Source organism: Oncorhynchus masou, chromosome 10 (assembly GCF_036934945.1).
Source record: "Oncorhynchus masou masou isolate Uvic2021 chromosome 10, UVic_Omas_1.1, whole genome shotgun sequence".
Taxonomy (NCBI): domain Eukaryota; kingdom Metazoa; phylum Chordata; class Actinopteri; order Salmoniformes; family Salmonidae; genus Oncorhynchus; species Oncorhynchus masou.
This window is the reverse complement of record NC_088221.1, coordinates 21,271,365-21,292,615: the sequence shown is the minus strand read 5'-3', so window position 1 is coordinate 21,292,615 and position 21,251 is coordinate 21,271,365. Positions and strand designations below refer to the sequence as shown.

The window sequence follows — 21,251 nt, the reverse complement described above, 5'->3', positions numbered from 1 at the left end:
GAGTTCGCTTCAGAACAAACTGTCTTAAAGCTTTTGTTTTAAAACACCTGCCTTTCAAACTGTTGGCTCAATGCTAACCTGAGATGCGCACAAATCATGTATTCATGTCAATAAGGGTTTTGTGGTCTTTCGTTAGGGATTGCCCCAATGTGAACTATTTGTTGATAGTAATCTGTGGTGGTTGTTTTCATCCACAGGTTATTGCAAATTTCCTCTTTTAATGGCAAAATGAATGCACTAAATGAAGTAAACAAGGTAATCTCAAGTGTGTCCTACTACACACATCGACATGGCAACCCTGAGGAGGAGGAGTGGCTTACTGCAGAACGCATGGCGGTGAGTTAACCACCAACCTATCAAATGTATTTTTATGACGAGCGCTTTTGTCACAAAGTGCGTAATACAGAGGGTGTACCTTGGTGTTGTTTCTGGTGGCATAGTCAGCAGAACTGTTGGTGTTTGATTGGAGATTGAAAGATGCCTCTGTCTCTCAGGAGTGGATCCAGCAGAACCACATCCTGTCCATCGTGCTGAGGGACAGTCTGCATCAGCCTCAGTACGTAGAAAAACTAGAGAAGATACTTCGCTTCGTCATCAAAGAGAAAGCTCTTACCATGCAGGACCTGGACAACATCTGGGCTGCACAGGTACTGTGTGTGTGTGTGTGTTTTGAAGAGAGAGCCATTGATTATCACACACATCGTGCATGGTTCAGGTGAAAGGGATATGACCTATAACTAGGGCAAAGCTTTTATGTGTACTTGTTAGCAAGTATTTCCAGCATTATCCACAATAATTGCTGCAGGTAAAAAATCCTAGGAAATGTGCTGTAATTGACACAAGTTGTCTCCAGTCAATGTCTGGTTGTGCATGTGTGTTTGTTTGCGTGATTGGCTGAGTCGGGAGGCGTAGCTCTGTGAATCTTAATCTCACAAAACCTATTATTTGTGAGGGAATACGATTTGTAGATCAGTGATTCTATACCTCTCCAACAGACTCAGAAGTTGTAGCAAAAAAATCTGTTAAATTCAGTGCAGTTAAAGGGGAAAGTCAATGAAACCTACCATGGAATTATATTCAAATGAATTTGGGGGGTAGCCCAGACTGGAACTCGAACCTGGGTCCAGCAACTGTCAAGCCAACACCTTAAGTGGCAGAGCTACGCATTTTCTGGACCCTCCGCCAAATACAAACACACAACCAGACATTGATTGATTGTTTTGGAGATGGCTTGTGTCAATTACAAAATAATTCCTAGGATTTCTTACCTGCAGCAACACTCGTGGTTAATGCTGGAAATACCGGTAAAAGCACAGTGCCTCAAAAAGTGCACCAAAAGCATGGTTCTACCCGTAACGGCTCTAAAAGCAGAATGGGAAATCCCTTGTCTTCGCTGGGGTATTTCCAGGTCATTGGGTTTGATCGGCTGAAAACGCCCTTTCCTAAGCATGGCTCGGTCCATTAAATTATGTTTATGTGCTCCTGCATTGTCTATCGGAGGCTGGAAACAGGAAATGTGATTGTTTACATGTTTGTTGACACTTTGTTCCACCCGCAGGCTGGTAAACATGAGGCCATCGTGAAGAACGTCCATGACCTCCTGGCCAAGCTGGCCTGGGACTTCTCCCCTGAGCAGCTCGACCACCTTTTTGACTGCTTCAAGGTGAGAAACTTCTCTCCGTTCACACACACACACACACACACACACACACACACACACACACACACACACACACACACACACACACTGCTCTCCTAACCCCCGTGGTGGTGTTTGTGGCCTGCAGGCGAGTTGGACAAACGCTAGTAAGAAGCAGCGTGAGAAGCTGCTGGAGCTGATCCGTCGTCTGGCGGAGGATGACAAGGATGGAGTGATGGCCCACAAGGTAATCAGGGCTCGACATTCAGGTCAATTTGCCAGTTCAGACGGGGTCAGTGAAAAATGAAAGCTACTGGCCCAACTGGAACAAAATACTGATCAGGTCAAGATCTATCAGTAAAGCGAATGATGCGAGCATAATTTCAATAGCAGGTGATTTTATCTTCCATTAGGTCGTAGCAAGTATCCTATACACGGTCATACAGACAAATGCAAGGACTTTCAAGGACTTTTTTTCAAGCACTTCATTGTAATTTTCAAGGACCTACATGTTATATTTCATTGTTGTAATAGACGAAAGAAATAAAACTTCACCCCCAAAAATGTTGAAAAAAGTATACATTAGCATCATTTTATTTTATAGGCATTCCTAACAGCATTATGCATTGACATTGACATGTATTTTTATTTATTCTAAAATATGTCATAATGTGGGCATTGCCTGTCTAAATAGACTGCATGCAGTGATAGATGTTCCTGACACAAACACATAAACATGAAGTCTGTCCATGTAGTAGCTAGTCAGTCTCACCATTTGAGATGTTGAAGAGTTATTGTATGCTTGAAACAGCAGCATGCCAGCAGCATACCACTGCTGGCTTACTTCTGAAGCTAAGCAGGGTTGGTCCTGGTCAGTCCCTGGATGGGAGACCAGATGCTGCTGGAAGTGGTGTTGGAGGTCCAGTAGGAGGCACTCTTTCCTCTGGTCTAAAAAACACTGCCCTGTGTCGGGTGCTGTATTTCGAATGGGACGTTAAACGGGTGTCCTGACTCTCTGAGGTTATTAAAGATCCCATGACACTTATCGTAAGAGTATGGGTGTTAACCCTGGTGTCCTGACTCTCTGAGGTCATTAAAGATCCCATGGCACTTATCGTAAGAGTAGGGGTGTTAACCCCGGTGTCCTGGCTAAATTCCCAATCTGGCCATCAAACCATCACGGTCACCTAATAATTCCCAGTTTACAATTGGCTCATTCATCCCCCTCCTCTCCCCTGTAACTATTCCCCAGGTCGTTGCTGTAATTGAGAGCGTGTTCTCAGTCAATTTACCTGGTAAAATAACGGATAAATAAAATACATTTTAAAAAATGAGAAAGTGAGCAAAAAACAGGTTCCCTTTGTAATAATATATCCTTCCGTACATGGTTTTACCCCAACAAAAGCAACCGAATAGCGCAGCACCTATCAATTGAAATGGCTTGAAACAAATGATAGCGGCTACATCTCTCATAAAAACGGATCATAAAGGAAATCGTGAATCGGCCGAATTATATTGGAGCCGTTGAACTTCTAAATCGGCTACCAGCCATGTCAAGGACTTTTCAAGGACCAAATAGCTTAAATGTCTGAATTCAAAGTAGGCTACTCCATGATGACTGAATTGCACATCGCAAATGTTCCAAGACTTTTTACATACCTGGTTTACATACCCTTTCTGGCCTCAGCCTTTACAGGTAGATATCATAACTTGCACCATCTTTCCTACCTCTTTCCTATTGCTGTCGGTCTTCGGTGAGCTGCTCTACGAAACAATCAGCTGTTGGAGATATGTGTGCTCTCTCTGCCCAACAGATATCTCAAACTAGGCTGTGTGCTCTCTGCCCAACAGATATCTCAAACTAGGCTGTGTGCTCTCTGCCCAACAGATATCTCAAACTAGGCTGTGTGCTCTCTCTACCCAACAGATATCTCAAACTAGGCTGTGTGCTCTCTCTGCCCAACAGATATCTCAAACTAGGCTGTGTGCTCTCTGCCCAACAGATATCTCAAACTAGGCTGTGTGCTCTCTCTACCCAACAGATATCTCAAACTAGGCTGTGTGCTCTCTGCCCAACAGATATCTCAAACTAGGCTGTGTGCTCTCTCTACCCAACAGATATCTCAAACTAGGCTGTGTGCTCTCTGCCCAACAGATATCTCAAACTAGGCTGTGTGCTCTCTCTACCCAACAGATATCTCAAACTAGGCTGTGTGCGGCGCTGAGCGATTAAGCATTTTAAACTGAACAAAAATATTAACGCAACATGTAACAATTTCAAAGATTTTTGTGAGTTACAGTTCTAATAAGGAAATACATCAATTGAAATCAATTCATTAGGCCCTAATCTATGGATTTCACATGACTGGGCAGGGGTGCAGCCATGGTGGTCCTTGGAAGGCAGCCAGGCCAGGCCCAGCAAATCAGAATGTGTTTCCCCCCACAAATTGGCTTTATTACAGGCAGAAATACCCCCCCCCCCCCCCCCTCAAATAATTCTGCAGGTGAAGAAGCCAGATGTGGAGGTCCTGGGCTGGCGAGATTACACGTGGTCTGTGGTTGTGAGGCTGGTTTGACTGCCAAATTCTCTAAAACGGTTGGAGGCAGTAGAGAAATTATGGTAGAGAAATTAACATTAAATTCTCTGGCAACAGCTCTGGTGGACATTCCTGCAGTCAGCATGCTAATTGCATGCTCTCTCAACTTGAGCCATCTGTGGCATTGTATTGTGACTAAAACTGCACATTTTAGAGTGCCCTTTTATTGTCCCCGTGATCATGCTGTTTAATCAGCGTCTTGATATGCCACACCTGTCAGGTGGCTGGATTATCTTGGCAAAATGCTGACAAAGAGGGATGTTAACAAATTTGTGCACTACATTTGAGAGAAATAACCTTTTTGTGCATATGTAACATTTATGGGATTTTGTTTTCAGCTTATGAAAGATGGGACCAACACTTTACATGTTGCACTTATTTTTGTTCAGTATACATAATGAACTAGCAGCTTCGGGAATTCATGTTTTTTTAAACAGTTATATATCCTTAACCTTTTTTTCACTGGCCCAAGCGGACCACTGACTGGGATGATAGAGTGGCCTGAGGGGTTTCCTAAACCTCCCCTGGCCAGCGGGCAGCCCTGAATGTCAAGCATTGATTAAAGAGATGTCTTATTCCAGCTCCTTGTGCTCTGTTTGGATAGAAGTACTGAAGGTTCCTCTCCTCCTCTCACCACAAGGTGCTGAACCTGTTGTGGAACCTGGCTCACAGCGATGACGTGCCTGTAGACATCATGGACCAGGCCCTCAGTGCTCACATCAAGATACTGGACTACAGTTGCTCTCAGGTAATACTAGGTACCAGTCAAGAGCCAGGCAACTGCTTTCCCACACGGCTCAAGGTACTGAAAACCAATCAATTAAGATTTATTTGAAGCGGTCTATTGGAGTGTTCAGAAGAATCGGCTTATGGCTCTGTGTGTGTTCCTTGAATACGGATGTTCGTGTTCATTTCAGGATCGAGACACGCAGAAGATCCAGTGGATCGATCGCTTCATAGAAGAGTTGCGCACCAATGACAAATGGGTGATTCCTGCACTAAAGCAGATCCGAGAGATCTGTAGCCTGTTCGGAGAGGCTCCTCAGAATCTCAGGTAAGGACAGGGTCAGAGTTCAACTACGGGCTTGGAGGAGGGACATAGTTGAACATGCTAGTGATTGACAAAGGAATGGAAACAGAATGAGTACAAATGGAGTATTATTCAGGACGTAACAGATAGAAATGCACAGTGTAGAGCAGACATTTTTTGTTATGTACAAAAGGGATTTGTCAGCTCAATACTTTACGTTTCTATCTGCAACATTTTAAATAGTTAAATATTTCACCCCACTTAAAAAAGGCTAATTTTTGTTGTGCTCAGAATGCTATGCTTGGTTATACATTTACTCTACGCATTTAAAGCATGGCTTTGATTTTTCACATAGCTGACACAGATGTCTCTGGCATTTTAATCACATTTCCAGAGAGGCTGAGGCATGCCAACTCTTTTGTAAACAGGGATTTTCAGTCAACAGTCTGTGACTTGACCTTGCCACCCAGTTTGACCAGGGTTTCACTAACGCTTAGACTGGGAGTATTCTTGAAGACTAAAACTGAGCGAATGTATCTTGCTTCTTAAATGCTGAGCTCTCAAAGTAGCATGGAGATTGTTGAATAAGGTGCTGCTTTTAATAACAACGTGCAGTTGTACTGACTGAAATAGTACAAGTAAATGCAGCAAATATGTAGCACACCACATGCCTGTTGTTTTTCAGAAAGAAAATTCCTATTAACATACAAACGAACTTAGCGGGGTAAGTTGACAGCTAATTTGGGGGATATTATGGCAATATTTTGTATAAATTGTAAATCATTTCTAATTTACTCTCTCTCAGATGGTACAACAGATCTGTAATGTTTATTTTCATTCATTAATCTGCTTTAGCAAACCTCTCTCAGGGTAAATCTCAAATTACGCCCTATTCCTTATACACTACTGCACTACCTTTGACCAGAGCCACAAATGACCACAAACAGTGCACTACCTTTGAGCAGAGCCACACAGGGCTCTTGTCAAGTAGTGCATTATTTGGGGAATTGGGTGCAAAAGTATTTCAATACATAGGGAAAAGGGTGTCACTGAAATGCGTCTTTTTCTGCACCTGCTCTTCTTAGCTCCAATCACTGACTGTTTGCAGGGTGACATTTTGGGGGGCATTTCTGAGGGTGCTGCATACTCACATTTCCGGAACAACACGACATCCTAGTAATTTTAAGACTGAAATTCCTCAACATTTCTCTTGACACACACACACACACACACACACACACACACACACACACACACACACACACACACACACACACACACACACACACACACACACACACACACACACACACACACAGATAATGGCTTACTGGTTAGAACAGTCGATATACCAAAATGGATTTCTTTAAGCTACAGGTGCAGATAAGCAACAAAATTCCACTAATTGTACACGCAAATCATTGTTATAATTTCATTAGTAGGAGTGGGAGTATAAGTTGAAGTTGTCTACTTGTCATAGACATGGTGGCTAAGTCTCTGAACTTTTGTCTCTCTCTTCCACCCTCTCTCTCCATCTCTCTCTCCCTCCAACTATCTTTCTCTCTCCATCTCTTTCTCTCTTCATATCTCTCTCCACCTCACTCTCTGCTATACAGTCAGACTCAGAGGAGTCCTCATGTGTTCTATCGTCATGACCTGATCAACCAGCTCCAACACAACCATGCCCTGGTCACGCTGGTGGCTGAGAACCTCTCTGCCTACATGGAGACCATGAGGCAGTTCTCTAAAGGTACGGCTCACCTGACACAGTGGATTCAATTTTCTCATTAATCACGATTGCCTCATTCTTGACTTTCAGACTTCTTCAGAAATACTACACTGAGTATACAAAACATTAGGAGCACCTTCCTAATATTGAGTTGTGCTCTCAGAACTGCCTCAATTCGTCGGGGCATGGACTCTACAAGGTGTCGAAAGTGTTCCACAGGGAGGCTGGCCCAAGTCGACTCCAATGCTTCCCACAGTTGTGTCAAGTTGGCTGGACTTCCTTTTTGTGGTAGATCACTTTTGATGTTCAGCGTGAAAAACCCAGCAGTGCTGCAGGTCTTGACACAGTCAAACTGGTGTGGCTTACACTTACTACCAAAACCCCGTTCAAAGGCTCTTAAATATTTTGTCTTGTCTATTCATCCTCTGAATGGCGCACACACACAATCCATGTCTCAATTGTCTTGAGGCTTAAACATCCTTCTCTCCTCCCCTTCATCTACACCAGTGGTCACCTTCCTTTTCTGAGTAAAGATCACTTTCGCAGTCATAAAGCAAGCCGAGATCTACCACTCTGTTTTTGTTCAACATGACTCAAATGTAACATGAACCCAATACAAACAGTTCTGTAGGAAATGAAGTTTGCGGTAGGCAGGCCTAATACATTATCACAGCATATTGGCTATATGCCTGTCCTGCCAATATTGTTCTTCTATACAGACCATATTATATTTCAAAACTCTAGCTTTGATAACAAAATATATCAGTAGTTGGTGTACAACTTATGAGGCACAGCTGAAGTATAAATTGAAATAATTAGCAAATAATTAGCTTTTATTTTACTGGACTGATGGTACCTGCATTTGATGGTTATGGTACTTTCAAGACAACTGGGAACACAGGGTGAAAAAACTAGGTCAAATCACGACGTCCGTGATGTTCCGGTCGAATTCCGAGTTTGATGACCATTTCAAACTATTTTTCCCAGTCGGATCTAGTTGTTTTTTGTTTTTTTTCAAATTACCTGTTGTCTTGGTATTTGGTATTTTATTAGGATCCCCATTAGCTTTTGCAAAAGCAGCAGCTACTCTTCCTGGGGTCCACGCAAAACATGAAACAATACATAATACAGAATATTAATTGACAAGAACAGCTCAAGGACATAACTACATACAAAAAAAAAGTCCTTGAGCTGTTCTTGTCTATTAATGTTCTGTATTATGTCGTGTTTTATGTGGACCCCGGGAAGAGTGAACGCACTTAAGTTGGAGATGTCAGAGTTCCCAGATGTTTTGAACATTGTATTAGTCTCAGCGAAGGGAAGGAGAGAGCAGCAGAGGGTTATCCTCTCACGGTGAGACTGAGCAGAGAGAGGGGACAGTCTTCAGTGAAAGTGAAATATTCCTCTATTAGAATGAACACGATGAGCTTCGAATAATAATACAAATGCAGGGCTACTCATTCATTGCAGCGTGAGTGGGAATAGAGAGAAGGGCTTTTATGTTTTAATATATATATTTTTTTACACTAAATATATATATTTTTTTTACACTAAATCATAACAGAAGCTCTTTGCTATATTCTTTGAGTCCCTCTCTCTGGTCATGGTTTTAAAAGTTATGATATTTCACATAGGCTAGTATCCAACCTGTAGGCACTGTGATTTGAGCTATCCGATTGGCCAGCGCAGTAGACACGCTCGATTTAACCATAGATCTCCAGGTCTGCCGGGTAGGAGAAGTTAGTCATTTCAGACATTTCAATTGTTCAAAATGGCAACACTTTGCCTACCCCGGTGCGCAGGGCTTCTGAATCAAGTGCTCCTACCGACCAAAGTGAAACGTAAATAATACAAAAAGGTGTGCAAGCCTTTATCATTGGCTTTTCTACTGAAATGTTTGGTGATCGACTAGGAATGCTTGAAGATCGAACAGTTGATTGCGATCGACCGGTTGGTGACCACTGATATGAAGTGGATTTTGCAAGTGGCCATGGCTTTCACCTGATCAGTCTGTCATGGAAAGTAAAGAGCAGGTGTTCCTAATGTTTTGTACACTGTGTTTCTCTACATTCTCTACCCTATGTATCTAACCCTGGGCAGTTAGCATGTTACTTTTCCATTTGAAAAACATCAGTATTTGCGTGATATTTAAAGATGTACGTTGAGCCCTGATGTAGATGGTCCTGTGTGTTATGTAGCCGAGCAGGCAGAGTTTGACCCCCAGACGGTGAGGGCAGGGAGCCGCTACAGCCACGTACAGGAAGTCCAGGAGAGACTCAACTTCCTGAGGTATGACATCACATCTGCGGGGTTGTATTAATTAGGCACCAAACTGAAGAAAACACACTGAAACAGGCATGAGTCACTGTCTGTACTTGTCCAATAAGAAGCACTAATTGTTATTTTACTTTGCAAAACACTTTTAAAATGTTTTCCTTTGCGTGACCTAATGAATACGACCCAGCTCCATCTTCGTGAATACAATGAATGGAATTGAGCCATGAAGTAAGCCACTGTCGTCTGATCTTCATGGTTAATGTATGTGTCTGTGTTGTCCCCAGGTTCTTGCTGAAGGATGGCCAGTTGTGGCTCTGTGCTCCTCAGGCCAAACAGATCTGGAAGTGCCTGGCCGAAAACGCTGTCTTCCTATGTGATAGAGAGGCCTGCTTCAAATGGTACGCTGCCATCATCAATATTATCACCTCGAAAGGGTGAATATGGCTCCAACATGTTTCAATTTATGTTATTTCCTTTCTCTCTGTCATGGAGAACAAGTCAAATATTCAACATTTTCTCAACTTAAATGTTCTCAACAACAACAAAAAAACACCCACTCAACTCTGTTGTTCATCCCCAGGTACTCCAAGCTGATGGGAGATGAGCCAGACCTGGACCCAGACATTAACAAGGACTTCTTTGAGAACAACGTCCTCCAGCTGGACCCGTCTCTGCTCACAGAGAACGGCATGAAGTGCTTCGAGAGGTTCTTCAAGGCTGTCAACTGTCGGGAGGGAAAGCTGGTGGCCAAACGCAGGGCCTACATGATGGACGACCTGGAGCTCATAGGACTGGACTACCTCTGGAGGGTGAGTTATTAGCTTTTTCTCTATAACAGACAGCTGTTGTTACTCGTAAGTCGGGCTGGGAATTGACAGGGACCTCAATGTCGATATTATCACGATACTTACGTGTTGATAAGATATGTATTGCGATTCACACAATTTTGTGTGCGTGTGTATATATATTTATCACACACACACACACACACACACACACCCACACACACACACACACACACACACACACACACACACACACACACACACACACACACACACACACACACACACACACACACACACACACAGTACAAGTCAAAAGTTTGGACACCTACTCATTCAAGGGTTTTTATTTATTTTTACTATTTTCTACATTGTAGAATAATAGTGAAGACATCAAAACTATGAGATAACACATATGGAATCATGTAGTAACCCAAAAAGTGTTAAACAAATCAAAGTATATTTAAGATTTTAGATTTTTCAAAGTAACCACCCTTTGCATTGATGTGTGCTTTGCACACTCTTGATATTCTCTCAACCAGCATCACCTGGAATGCTTTTCCAACCGTCTTGAAGGAGTTCCCACATGCTGAGCACTTGTTTGCTGCTTTTCCTTCACTCTGCGGTCCAATTCATTGCAAACCATCTCATTTGGGTAGAGGTCAGGTGGTTGTGGGGGCCAGGTCATCTGATGCAGCACTCCATCACTCTCCTTTCTTGGTTAAATAGCCCTTACACAGCCTAGAGGTCTGTTGGGTCATTTTCCTGTTGAAAAACAAATGCTAGTCCCAGATGGGATGGCGTATCACTGCAGAATGATGTGGTAGGCTCGCTGGTTCTGTGCCTTGAATTCTAAATAAATCACAGACAGTGTCACCAGCAAAGCACCTCTACACCATCACACCACCTCCTCCATGCTTCATGGTAGGAACCACACATGCAGAGATCATCCGTTCACCCACTCTGCGTCTCACAAAGACACGGCGGTTGGAACCAAAAGTCTCACATTTGGACTCATCAAACCAAAGGACAGATTTCTACCGGTTTAATGCCCATTCCTCATGTTTCTTGGCCCAAGCAAGTCTCTTCTTATTATTAGTGTCCTTTAGTAGAGGTTTGGTTTGCAGCAATTTGACCATCAAGGCCTGATTCACACAGTCTCCTCTGAACAGTTGATGTTGAGATGTGTCTGTTACTTGAACTCTAAAGCATTTATTTGGGCTGCAATCTGAGGTGCAGTTAACTCTAATGAACTTATCCTCTGCAGCAGAAGTAACTCTGGGTTTTCCTTTTCTGTGGCAGTCCACATGAGAGCCAGTTTCATTATAGTGCTTGATGGTTTTTGCGACTGCACTTGAAGAAACTTTCAACGTTCTTAAAATGTTTTTGTATTGACTGACCTTCATGTCTTAAAGTAATGATGGACTGTTGTTTCTCTTTAGTTATTTGAGCTGTTCTTACCATAAAATGGACTTGGTATTTTACCAAATAGGGCTATCTTCTGTATACCACCCCTACCTTGTCAGAACACAACTGATTGGTTGAAACGCATTAAGAAGGAAAGAAATTCCACAAATAACATTTTAAGGCACACCTGTTAATTGAAATTCATTCCAGGTGACTACCTGCCATCAAGGCAAAGGGTGGCTACTTTGAAGAATTTCAAATCTAAACTATACTTTGATTTGTTTTACACTTTTTTGGTTATTACATGATTCCATATGTGTTATTTCATAGTTTTGATGTCTTCACTATTATTCTACAATGTAGTAAAAATAAAGAAAAACCCTTGAATGAGTAGGTGTCACCACATTTTTGACTGGCACGGTATATACAGTGCATTCAGATAGTATTCACTCTTTCCCTTTTTCAACATTGTGTTACGTTACAGCCTTATTCTAACGTATTACATTTGTATTTTTCCTCATCGTTCTTCACACAAGACTCGAAATTGAGCTCCTGTGCATCCTGTTTCCATTGATCATCCTTGATGTTTCTACAACTTGAAGTCCACCTATTTTAAAATAAATTGATTGGACATGATTTGGAAAGGCACACATCTGTCTATATAAGGTCCCAAAACCAAGCCAAAACCAAGCCATGTGGTCAAAGGAATTGTCCGTCGAGCTCCGAGACCGGATACTGTTGAGGCACAGATCTGGGGGAAGGGTACAAAAAATATCTGCAGCATTGAAGGTCCCTAAGAACACTGGCCTCCATCATTCTTAAATGGAAGAAGTTTGGAACCACCAAGACTCCTCCTAAAGCTGGCCGCTCAGCCAAACTGAGCAGTTGCGGGAGAAGGGCCTTGGTCAGGAAGTTGACCAAGAACCCGATGGTCACTCTGACAGAGCTCCAGAGTTCCTCTGGAGATGGGAGAACCTTCCAGAAGGACAAACATCTCTGCAGCACTCCACCAATCAGGCATTTATTGTAGAGTGGCCAGATGGAAGCCACTCGTCAGTAAAAGGCACATGACAGCCCGCTTGGAATTCTCTTGTCTGATTAAACCAAGATTGAACTCTTGGGCCTGAATTCCAGGTGTCGGGTCTGGAGGAAAATTAGTACCATCCCTACGGTGAAGCATGGGTGGTGGCAGTCGGGATCGAGGGAAAGGCAAACAGAGCAAAGTACAGAGATCCTTGATGAAAACCTGTTCCAGAACGCTCAGGACATCAGCCCGGGGTGAAGTTTCACCTTTCGACAGGACAACGACCCTAAGCACACAGCCAAGACAACGCAGGAGTGACTTCGGGACAAGACTCTGAATGTCCATGAGTGGTCCAGCCAGAGCCCGAACTTGAACCCGGTCGAACATCTCTGGAGAGACCTGAAAAATAGCTGTGCAGCGATGCTCTATATCCAACCTGACAGAGCTTGAGAGAATCTGCAGATATAAATGGGTGAAAGTCCCTGAATACAGGTGTGCAAAGCTTGTAGCATCATACCCAAGAAGACTCGAGGCTGCCAAAGGTGCTTCAACAAAGTACTGAGTAAAAGGTCTGAATACTTATGTAAATGTGATATTTCAGTTTTGTGTTTTTTGCTTTGTCATTATGGGGTATTGAGTGTAGATTGATTGAGGGGAAAAAACGATTGAATCCATTTTAGAATAAGGCTGTAACATAACATAATGTGGAAGAAGTGAAGGGGTCTGAATACTTTCCGAATGCTCTATATTAGCGGTCGACCGATTATGATTTTTCAACGCCAATACCGATTATTGGAGGACCAAAAAAAGCCGATACCGATTTATCGTCCGATTTAATAAATAAATAAATAATAATAATATATTTTTTAAATGGTATAAATGACAATTACAACAATACTGAATGAACACATTTATTTTAACTTAATATAATACATCAATACAATCAATTTAGCCTCAAATAAATAATGAAACATGTTCAATTTGGTTTAAATAATGCAAAAACAAAGTGTTGGAGAAGAAAGTAAAAGTGCAATATGTGCCATGTAAGAAAGCTAACGTTTAAGTTCCTTGCTCAGAACATGAGAACAAATGAAAGCTGGTGGTTCCTTTTAACATTCCCAGGTAAGATGTTTTAGGTTGTAGTTATAATAGGAATTATAGTACTATTTCTCTCTATACCGTTTGTATTTCATTGACCTTTGACTATTGGATGTTCTTATAGTCACTTTAGTATTGCCAGTGTAACAGTATAGCTTCCGTCCCTCTCCTCACCCCTACCTGTGTTCGATCCAGGAACACATCGACAACAGCCACCCTCGAGCATCCTTACCCATCGCTCCACATAAGCCGCAGCCCTTGCAGCGCAGGGGGAACAACTACTTCAAGGTCTTAGAGCGAGTGACGTCACTGATTGAAACGCTATTAGCACGCACCCCACTAACTAACTAGCCATTTCACATCAGTTATACTAGCCTAATCTCGGGAGTTGATAGGCTTGAAGTCATAAACCGCTTAATGCTTGAAGCACAGTGAAGAGCTGCTGGTAAACGCACAAAAGTGCTGTTTGAATGAATGCTTACGAGCCTGCTGCTGCCTACCACCGCTCAGTCAGACTGCTCTATCAAATATCAAATCATTGACTTAATTATAACATAATAACACACAGAAATACAAGCCTTCGGTCATTAATATGGTCAAATCCAGAAACTCTCATTTTGAAAACAACCTTTCCGTATTTTATTTAACGGTGGCATCCACAAGTCTAAATATTCCTGTTCCATTGCACAACCTTCAATGTTATGTCATAATTACGTAACATTCTGGCAAATTAGTTCGCAACGAGCCAGGCGGCCCAAACTGTTGTATATACCCTGACTCTGCGTGCAATGAACGCAAGAGAAGTGACACAATTTCCCTAGTTTAATATTGCCTGCTAAGCTGGATTTCTTTTAACTAAATATGCAGGTTTAAAAAATATATATACTTCTGTGTATTGAGTTTAAGGCATTGATGTTTATGGTTAGGTACATTCGTGCTACCATTGTGTTTGTTTCGCAGATGTGCTTTTGTAAAATCATCCCCCGTTTGGTGAAGTTGGCCGTCTTTGTTAGGAAGAAATAGTCTTCACAGAGTTCGCAACGAGCCAGGTTAGCAGGCAATATTAACTAAATATGCAGGTTTAAAAATATATACTTGTGTATTGATTTTAAGAAAGGTGTTGATGTTTATGGTTAGGTATACATTGGTGCAACGGCAGTGCTTTTTTTCGCGAATGTTCTTGTTACATCACCCATTTGGCGAAGTAGGCTATGATTCAATGATAAATGAACAGGCACCACATCGATTTATATGCAACGCAGGACAAGCTAGATAAACTAACTAGTAATATCATCAACCATGTGTAGTTAACTAGTGATTATGTTAAGATTGATTGTTTTTTTATAAGAGATGTTTAATGCTAGCTAGCACCTTACCTTGGCTCCTTGCTGCACTCGCATAACAGGTAGTCTGCCTGCCACGCAGTCTCCTCGTGGAGTGCAATGTAATCGGCCATGATCGGTGTCCAAAAATGGTGATTACAGATAGTTATGAAAACTTGAAATCGGCCCTAATTAATCGGCCAACCTCTACTCTATATGTATAGCGATTCGATACTGCCATTTGATGTTCCAAACATATAGCTCAACCATATGCAGAAGGACAAGAGAGAGCCATGAGAACTCATTTTCATCAGTCGTGGAAAAAATATTGTCTCACCGTTTAAAAATGCACAACTTCAAAGACCATATCCTTGAATGCTGCTATTTGAGGTGACGCTCAACCATACATATATTTCCATGTGTATATAAACCTCTGGGTTCTGTGGGATTATTTCAGGGGCTGCTTGAACTGATATATTTAGACTATGGATAGGGGGGATGGATGACCCAGTTAGTTAGCATCAGTGGCCTATCTGTTTGTTTTAGTTACCTACATGTCCAATAATCCCTCAATGCGAGAATCTGTTGCATTTCCTGCATTGGCTTCAAGTGTTATTCTGACATTGTTATTCACATTCTGGGCATATTAGATGATTTGCTTCATTTGTTTTAGATGTGGGATTTGTAAACCTTGTTTCCACTTGCAATGAATAGCTGATTCGGGAGTTGTTATTGTATATTTGGGTATTAGATCTGTTTACACAGTAGGGGCCGAGGCTACATTTGTGGTCATATGATTTCCTTGTATGCAATGTTTGGATGTGAATAATTAATTTTATTGCATCCTAAGTAAAGCTCATTCACTGATGTTATTGGTTTGGCTGGTAAGCATTGCGTGGTACAAACACACACACACAGACACACAGACCGTATTTGAGTCTGGGTTAATGTACTGATGTTAGTGTGTGAGGGCAGCTCAGGGCCAGTGGTTGTGCCTGGTTATGTTTCTGTGTGCTGCCGCTGAGTGCTTATTAATGACCCTCTAGTCTGGATGATGAGTCATACCACTCAGTCTCTTCAGTGTTGTCTCCAGGGCTGTTTGATGGAGAGGGCCGTAGGCGTCCATTGAATCAGTCTGTTATTTCCTCCTGCCAGGTCGTAATTCAAGGGAGCGATGACATCGCCAGTCGAGCCATAGACCTGCTGAAAGAGATCTACACCAACCTCGGACCAAAACTACAAGTCAATCAGGTAACCATCGGTGCCCTTTGTCCCGGTAACAATAACAGCTCAATCTGCTATTAGATCAACCTAAATCATCTAGCCTTTTTGAGACGGCCACCTAAATATATGTGATACCTCGGTACCGTCACAATGTTTTCCAATCCGTTTCTCTGGGATCACTGATGTACATGTTGGTTCTATTATCTGAGGGATGGATTGGAACAGTGCAGTTCCATACAAACAGGATGTCAACCATTAGACATGAATGCCCTTCTCCTGAACTCACTACCCCTCCTGTCCCCCATGCAGGTAGAGATACACGAGGATTTCATCCAGTCGTGCTTCGACCGTCTGAAGGCGTCGTACGATACGCTGCGTGTTCTGGACGGGGACAAGGACAGCATCAACTCGGCCCGGCAGGAAGCCATCCGCATGGTCCGCGTGCTCACTGTGCTCAAGGAGTACATCAACGAGTGTGACAGCGACTACCATGAGGAGAGGACCATACTGCCCATGTCCAGGTAGGGGAGCCTACAAGCATTGATCTTAAGCTTGTTGTCCTGAGCTTTTCCTTCCCTCAAACCACTTCACCCTAACCTGTCCTCGCTACCTCTTCCTCTTTTCTCTTCTCTCCCTCCTCTCTACCTCTCAGGGCGTTCCGGGGGAAGCACATCACGTTGACCGTGCGTTTTCCTAACCAGGGCCGTCAGGTAGATGACCTGGACATCTGGTCTCACACCAACGACACCATCGGCTCGGTGCGCCGTGGCATCCTCACACGCATCAAGGCCAACGCCACGCACACCAAGATAGAGCTCTTCATTGGCGGGGATGTCGTCGACCCAGCTGACGACAGAAAGCTGATTGGCCAGCTCAACCTCAAAGACAAAACGGTAAGCGTGATGAGCTGTGTTTTGACGAGCCTCATGTCACCGGTGGGTTCTTTACAGCTTGTTTGTATAGGTCATTTATAGGAAATGGTTTGTATGATGTCTTCTATTCTCGCGTTGTGTTGTGTCTGTAGTTGATCACAGCCAAGCTGACCCAGGTGAGTGCCAACATGCCGTCCAGCCCAGACAGCTCCTCGGACTCTTCCACCGGCTCACCTGGTAACCACGGCAACCACTTCAGCGACGGGCCCAACCCAGAGGTGGAGAGCTGTCTCCCTGGAGTGGTGAGCGATACACACACACAAACTTCCCCGGAGTGGCGCTTCACCTCTCACCTCATCAGAAAGGGTGCCTAGCTCTCTTGGTCCTTGCCTAGAAAATAATTCAAAATGTTGCATTTGCCTAGGAAAGCATCAAGCTAGTAGGAAAAACTCCTATCTCATGCATGACTGCAGATGAGTAAATGGAACAATGTTAACCCCTTGTCTGTTTGCTCCTCTCTCTGTCTCCAGATCATGTCTCTCCACCTGCGCTACATATCTTTCCTGTGGCAGGTAGCGGACCTGGGCTGTGGCATTAACATGCCTCTGTTACGAGATGGAGCCAGGGTACTCATGAAGCTAATGCCTCCAGGTACTCACTCTTTCTGGCACTCACTCACTTTATCGAGGCAATCTGGAATTCCTACATACATTTTTTTAGACTTTAAAATTAGTGGTATACCATTCATTTGTTGAATATAACTATAAATGCCTCATGGGTATAGTTCAGAACACAAAATGTAAGGTTGTAATTGTAAAGTAAAGTAAAATGGTTTATAGCACCAAAACATGGTTAAAACGAAACATACTTGTGGGATGTGTAAATGGCCTGTTGATTGGGTTTGTGTAGATAACAGTACCGTGGAGATCCTGCGTGCCATGTGTCTGGACCATGCCAAGCTGGGAGAGAACAGCCTCAGCCCCACACTGGACTCGCGCTTCTTTGGCCCCTCGCCATCACAAGTCCTCTACCTCATAGAGGTGGGTCTCCTCTTGTTTGTGATCACTGCTGACTGTCTCATCATTACCATACTGGGTGGTGTACGCTTTGCTCTCTGTTGACCACTTCCACTCTGTGTGTGTTTGTACACCTCTTTTCCCTCTCCCTTCCTCAGGTGGTGTATGCCCTACTCATGCCAGCCAGCGCCACACTGGGGGAGGATGCCAGCGACTTCCAGTACAACTTCCTGAAGAGTGGCGGGCTGCCTCTTGTACTGAGCATGCTCACACGGAACAACTTCCTGCCTTCGGCCGACATGGAGACACGGCGAGGGGCGTACCTCAACGCTCTGAAGATCGCCAAGCTGCTGCTCACCGCCGTGGGGTTCGGACACGTTAAAGCTGTGGCCGAGGCCTGCCAGCCCAATGCTGAGGGGAACATACCAGTCTCACCGGTTAGTTGGTTAGACGCACACAAGCGCGTGTACACTGAGACATGTGCACACACACACATACTCACACACAAACGCGTGCATGCGAAGTCGAACTAGGATTGTGATGGCCATGTTAATGCTAACATCCTCTCTCTCTTTCTTCAGATCAACCAGGCCACTCATGACCAAGCCCTGGTCCTCCAGAGTGCCCTGCAAAACATCCCCAACCCTGCCTCAGAGTGTATGCTCCGCAACGTAGCTATACGCCTGGCTCAGCAGATCTCTGACGAGGTGAGAGGGATGGAGAGAAACGGGGAGGGAGGAAAGAACTAGCGAGAGAGGAAAGAGAACTTGGGAATTAAAGAAGTGGGGAGAGATGGGGTAGAAGGACAGACTGTACGTATGCAACTATGTTGATGCCTGTGACATCATCTGCTTTAATTGAACTGTTCCCTCCCTCTCCTTCCTTTTCCCTCTCATCTCTTCCAGAACTTCTTCCAGGCGTCCAAGTACATCCCAGACATCTGTGTGATCCGGGCGGTGCAGAAGATAGTGTGGGCGTCGGGCTGTGGCACCGTACAGCTAGTCTTTAGCTCCAACGAAGAGATCAGCAAGATCTACGAGAAGGTACGCATGGCCGCTTATCCTTTGATCATCAGTCCATTGATTGATTATCTGCTTTATTTTGGTCTCAGTCTTAGGAGACTGTGCAGATCCCATTGCTCTATAGTGGGGTGTTGTGTAGGCCACTGCACTCATAGATTTTCCGTCTATTAATAGTTCACAATTGTTTGTTGTTAGTATATTTTCTACCTTGATGAGGCTAGTGTGTATTGTTTAGCCTATACAGTCACGGATCTGTTTTTGTGTGTGTTGAGCGTCTGTTTAATGTCTGTCTTTCTGTGTCTGTGGTGCTTGCCGAAGGGACTAATTGGTTAATTGTGTGCACCTGCTTCCTGAAATACAGAGTGTGTGTGTTTATAAAGTCACAGCGCTGTGTGTGTCCTCCCCCGCTACAGACGAATGCGTCTAAGGAGCCGGACGGGGAGGATGAGCAGGTGTGTTGTGAGGCCCTGGAGATCATGACCCTGTGTTTCTCCCTGCTGCCCACCGCTCTGGACACACTCAGCAAGGAGAAGGCCTGGCAGACCTTCATCATAGACCTGCTAATGCACTGCCACAGCAAGTATGTACCCCCCGCCGTGTGTCTGTGTAAGGAGACGACGACGTGCGTGTGTGTGTGTGTGTGTGCGCCAGTTTGCCTGTCTATCAGCATCAGATGTGCACTTGACTGTAAGTCGCTCTGGATAAGAGAGTCTTCTAAATGGCGTCTGCTAAATAACCTGAATGTAGATGTTTTCATGTTAGGCTGGAAAAGCAGCCTGCCACACCTCAAGGCTGGTTGCTGCTGGTGTACCACAGTGGTCTCTGTGTTGTAACTGCTTCTTGTAGTGGATGAGATGTGGGATGGTCTGTGTCTATGGTAATGGTAATATCTGTCCCCAGGTCAGTTGGTGGATTGATGGATTAGTTTGTCTGTAGTATAATTGTCTTCTGATCCGTTTCCAGGTCAGTTCGTCAGATGGCCCAGGAGCAGTTCTTCCTCATGGCCACCAGGTGTTGCATGGGCCATCGACCCCTTCTCTTCTTCATCACCCTCCTCTTCACTGTGCTGGGGGTACGTATCAGCAACACTCTCTTCACTTCACTGTGCTGGGGGTACGTGTCAGCACCTTTCTCTTCACTGTGCTGGGGGTACGTATCAGCACCTTTCTCTTCACTGTGCTGGGGGTACATATCAGCACCTTTCTCTTCACTGTGCTGGGGGTACGTATCAGCACCTCTCTTCACTGTGCTGGGGGTACATATCAGCACATTACTTTCACTGCAATCATATACATATACATTGAACATTGAACACTGCAATCATATACATTGAATCATATACATTGAACTTGCACTCTTACTGCCTGCCTTCGTTGAAGTTCTCACTGATCTCCCAAATCAGAATAAGCTAAGGTTGTATTATATCATATTATTTCTGCTATCCAGCCAGGCGAGAACAGTGATCACTTCAAGGAAGGAAGGAGAAGGTACGCATGTACTGCTTAAAGTAGGCAGTGTTAAGTAAGCTGTCAACTGGTTTTCATGGATTTTCAACAGCTTTTAAAAAAAACATTCCCTATTAGGTATTCAAACATTGATCTCTTGCTGCTCCAGGTAATACAGTACTAATGTGAATGTACATGCTCTCTGTTTGTGTTCCAGAGCACCGCTAAGGAGCGGGCCAAGCATGCTGGGGACTACTTCACCCTGCTCAGGCACCTCCTGAACTATGCCTACAACAGCAACATCAACCTGCCCAATGCAGAGGTGCTGCTCAACAATGAAATCGACTGGCTCAAGAGGATCAGGGTATGACCATGATTCATCCAGAACGTGTCATGAATAATGCCCCTGAGCTTTGTGTTGAGTTAATTGCAGCTCATGGCTGAGGTTCTAGTCCTTGGTCAGAGCTAGGGCTGTTGCGGTGACCGTATTACCGTCACACCGGCGGTCACAAGTCATGAAGGCAGTCAAATTCCACGTGACAGTTGAGTCATGGTAGTTAGGCTTCTCCAAGCTCTGATGCTGCTGATGGTCATTAGTAACCCACCAACTTGCTAACTGCCTGGTACTCAGCACTCTATTGTCCCTCTAATCACTCTGACATCAATGCAAATGTCATCTAAAATCTAATCAAACTCTTCATGAGAGCACATGAGCTCCTGTTGCGCAACATTTCTATAGGCTATGCAATTGCGTGATAAAACAG

The 21,251-nt window shown here is 43.9% G+C and overlaps 1 protein-coding gene across 7 annotated transcripts in view; it reads left to right on the top strand.

The window, feature by feature from the left end:
* Positions 1-21,251, top strand: part of LOC135547313 (probable ubiquitin carboxyl-terminal hydrolase FAF-X) — an 86,799-nt gene that overhangs the window by 33,402 nt on the left and 32,146 nt on the right. For 2 of the 7 annotated variants that reach the window (XM_064976195.1, XM_064976192.1), the window contains exons 9-31: positions 198-336; positions 495-647; positions 1,559-1,663; positions 1,788-1,886; positions 4,877-4,984; positions 5,154-5,290; positions 5,952-5,990; positions 6,883-7,016; positions 9,194-9,284; positions 9,557-9,670; positions 9,853-10,081; positions 16,064-16,159; positions 16,442-16,653; positions 16,785-17,025; positions 17,157-17,306; positions 17,535-17,655; positions 17,914-18,044; positions 18,179-18,457; positions 18,602-18,727; positions 18,926-19,063; positions 19,456-19,622; positions 20,006-20,114; positions 20,705-20,851. In XM_064976195.1, coding sequence (XP_064832267.1) covers positions 198-336; positions 495-647; positions 1,559-1,663; positions 1,788-1,886; positions 4,877-4,984; positions 5,154-5,290; positions 5,952-5,990; positions 6,883-7,016; positions 9,194-9,284; positions 9,557-9,670; positions 9,853-10,081; positions 16,064-16,159; positions 16,442-16,653; positions 16,785-17,025; positions 17,157-17,306; positions 17,535-17,655; positions 17,914-18,044; positions 18,179-18,457; positions 18,602-18,727; positions 18,926-19,063; positions 19,456-19,622; positions 20,006-20,114; positions 20,705-20,851 — 3,265 coding nt within the window. Of the gene's footprint in view, positions 1-197; positions 337-494; positions 648-1,558; positions 1,664-1,787; positions 1,887-4,876; positions 4,985-5,153; positions 5,291-5,951; positions 5,991-6,882; positions 7,017-9,193; positions 9,285-9,556; positions 9,707-9,852; positions 10,082-16,063; positions 16,160-16,441; positions 16,654-16,784; positions 17,026-17,156; positions 17,307-17,534; positions 17,656-17,913; positions 18,045-18,178; positions 18,458-18,601; positions 18,728-18,925; positions 19,064-19,455; positions 19,623-20,005; positions 20,115-20,704; positions 20,852-21,251 lie in introns of all 7 variants that reach the window. The other 5 variants (XM_064976190.1, XM_064976189.1, XM_064976196.1 and 2 more) reach the window with 3 other exon arrangements.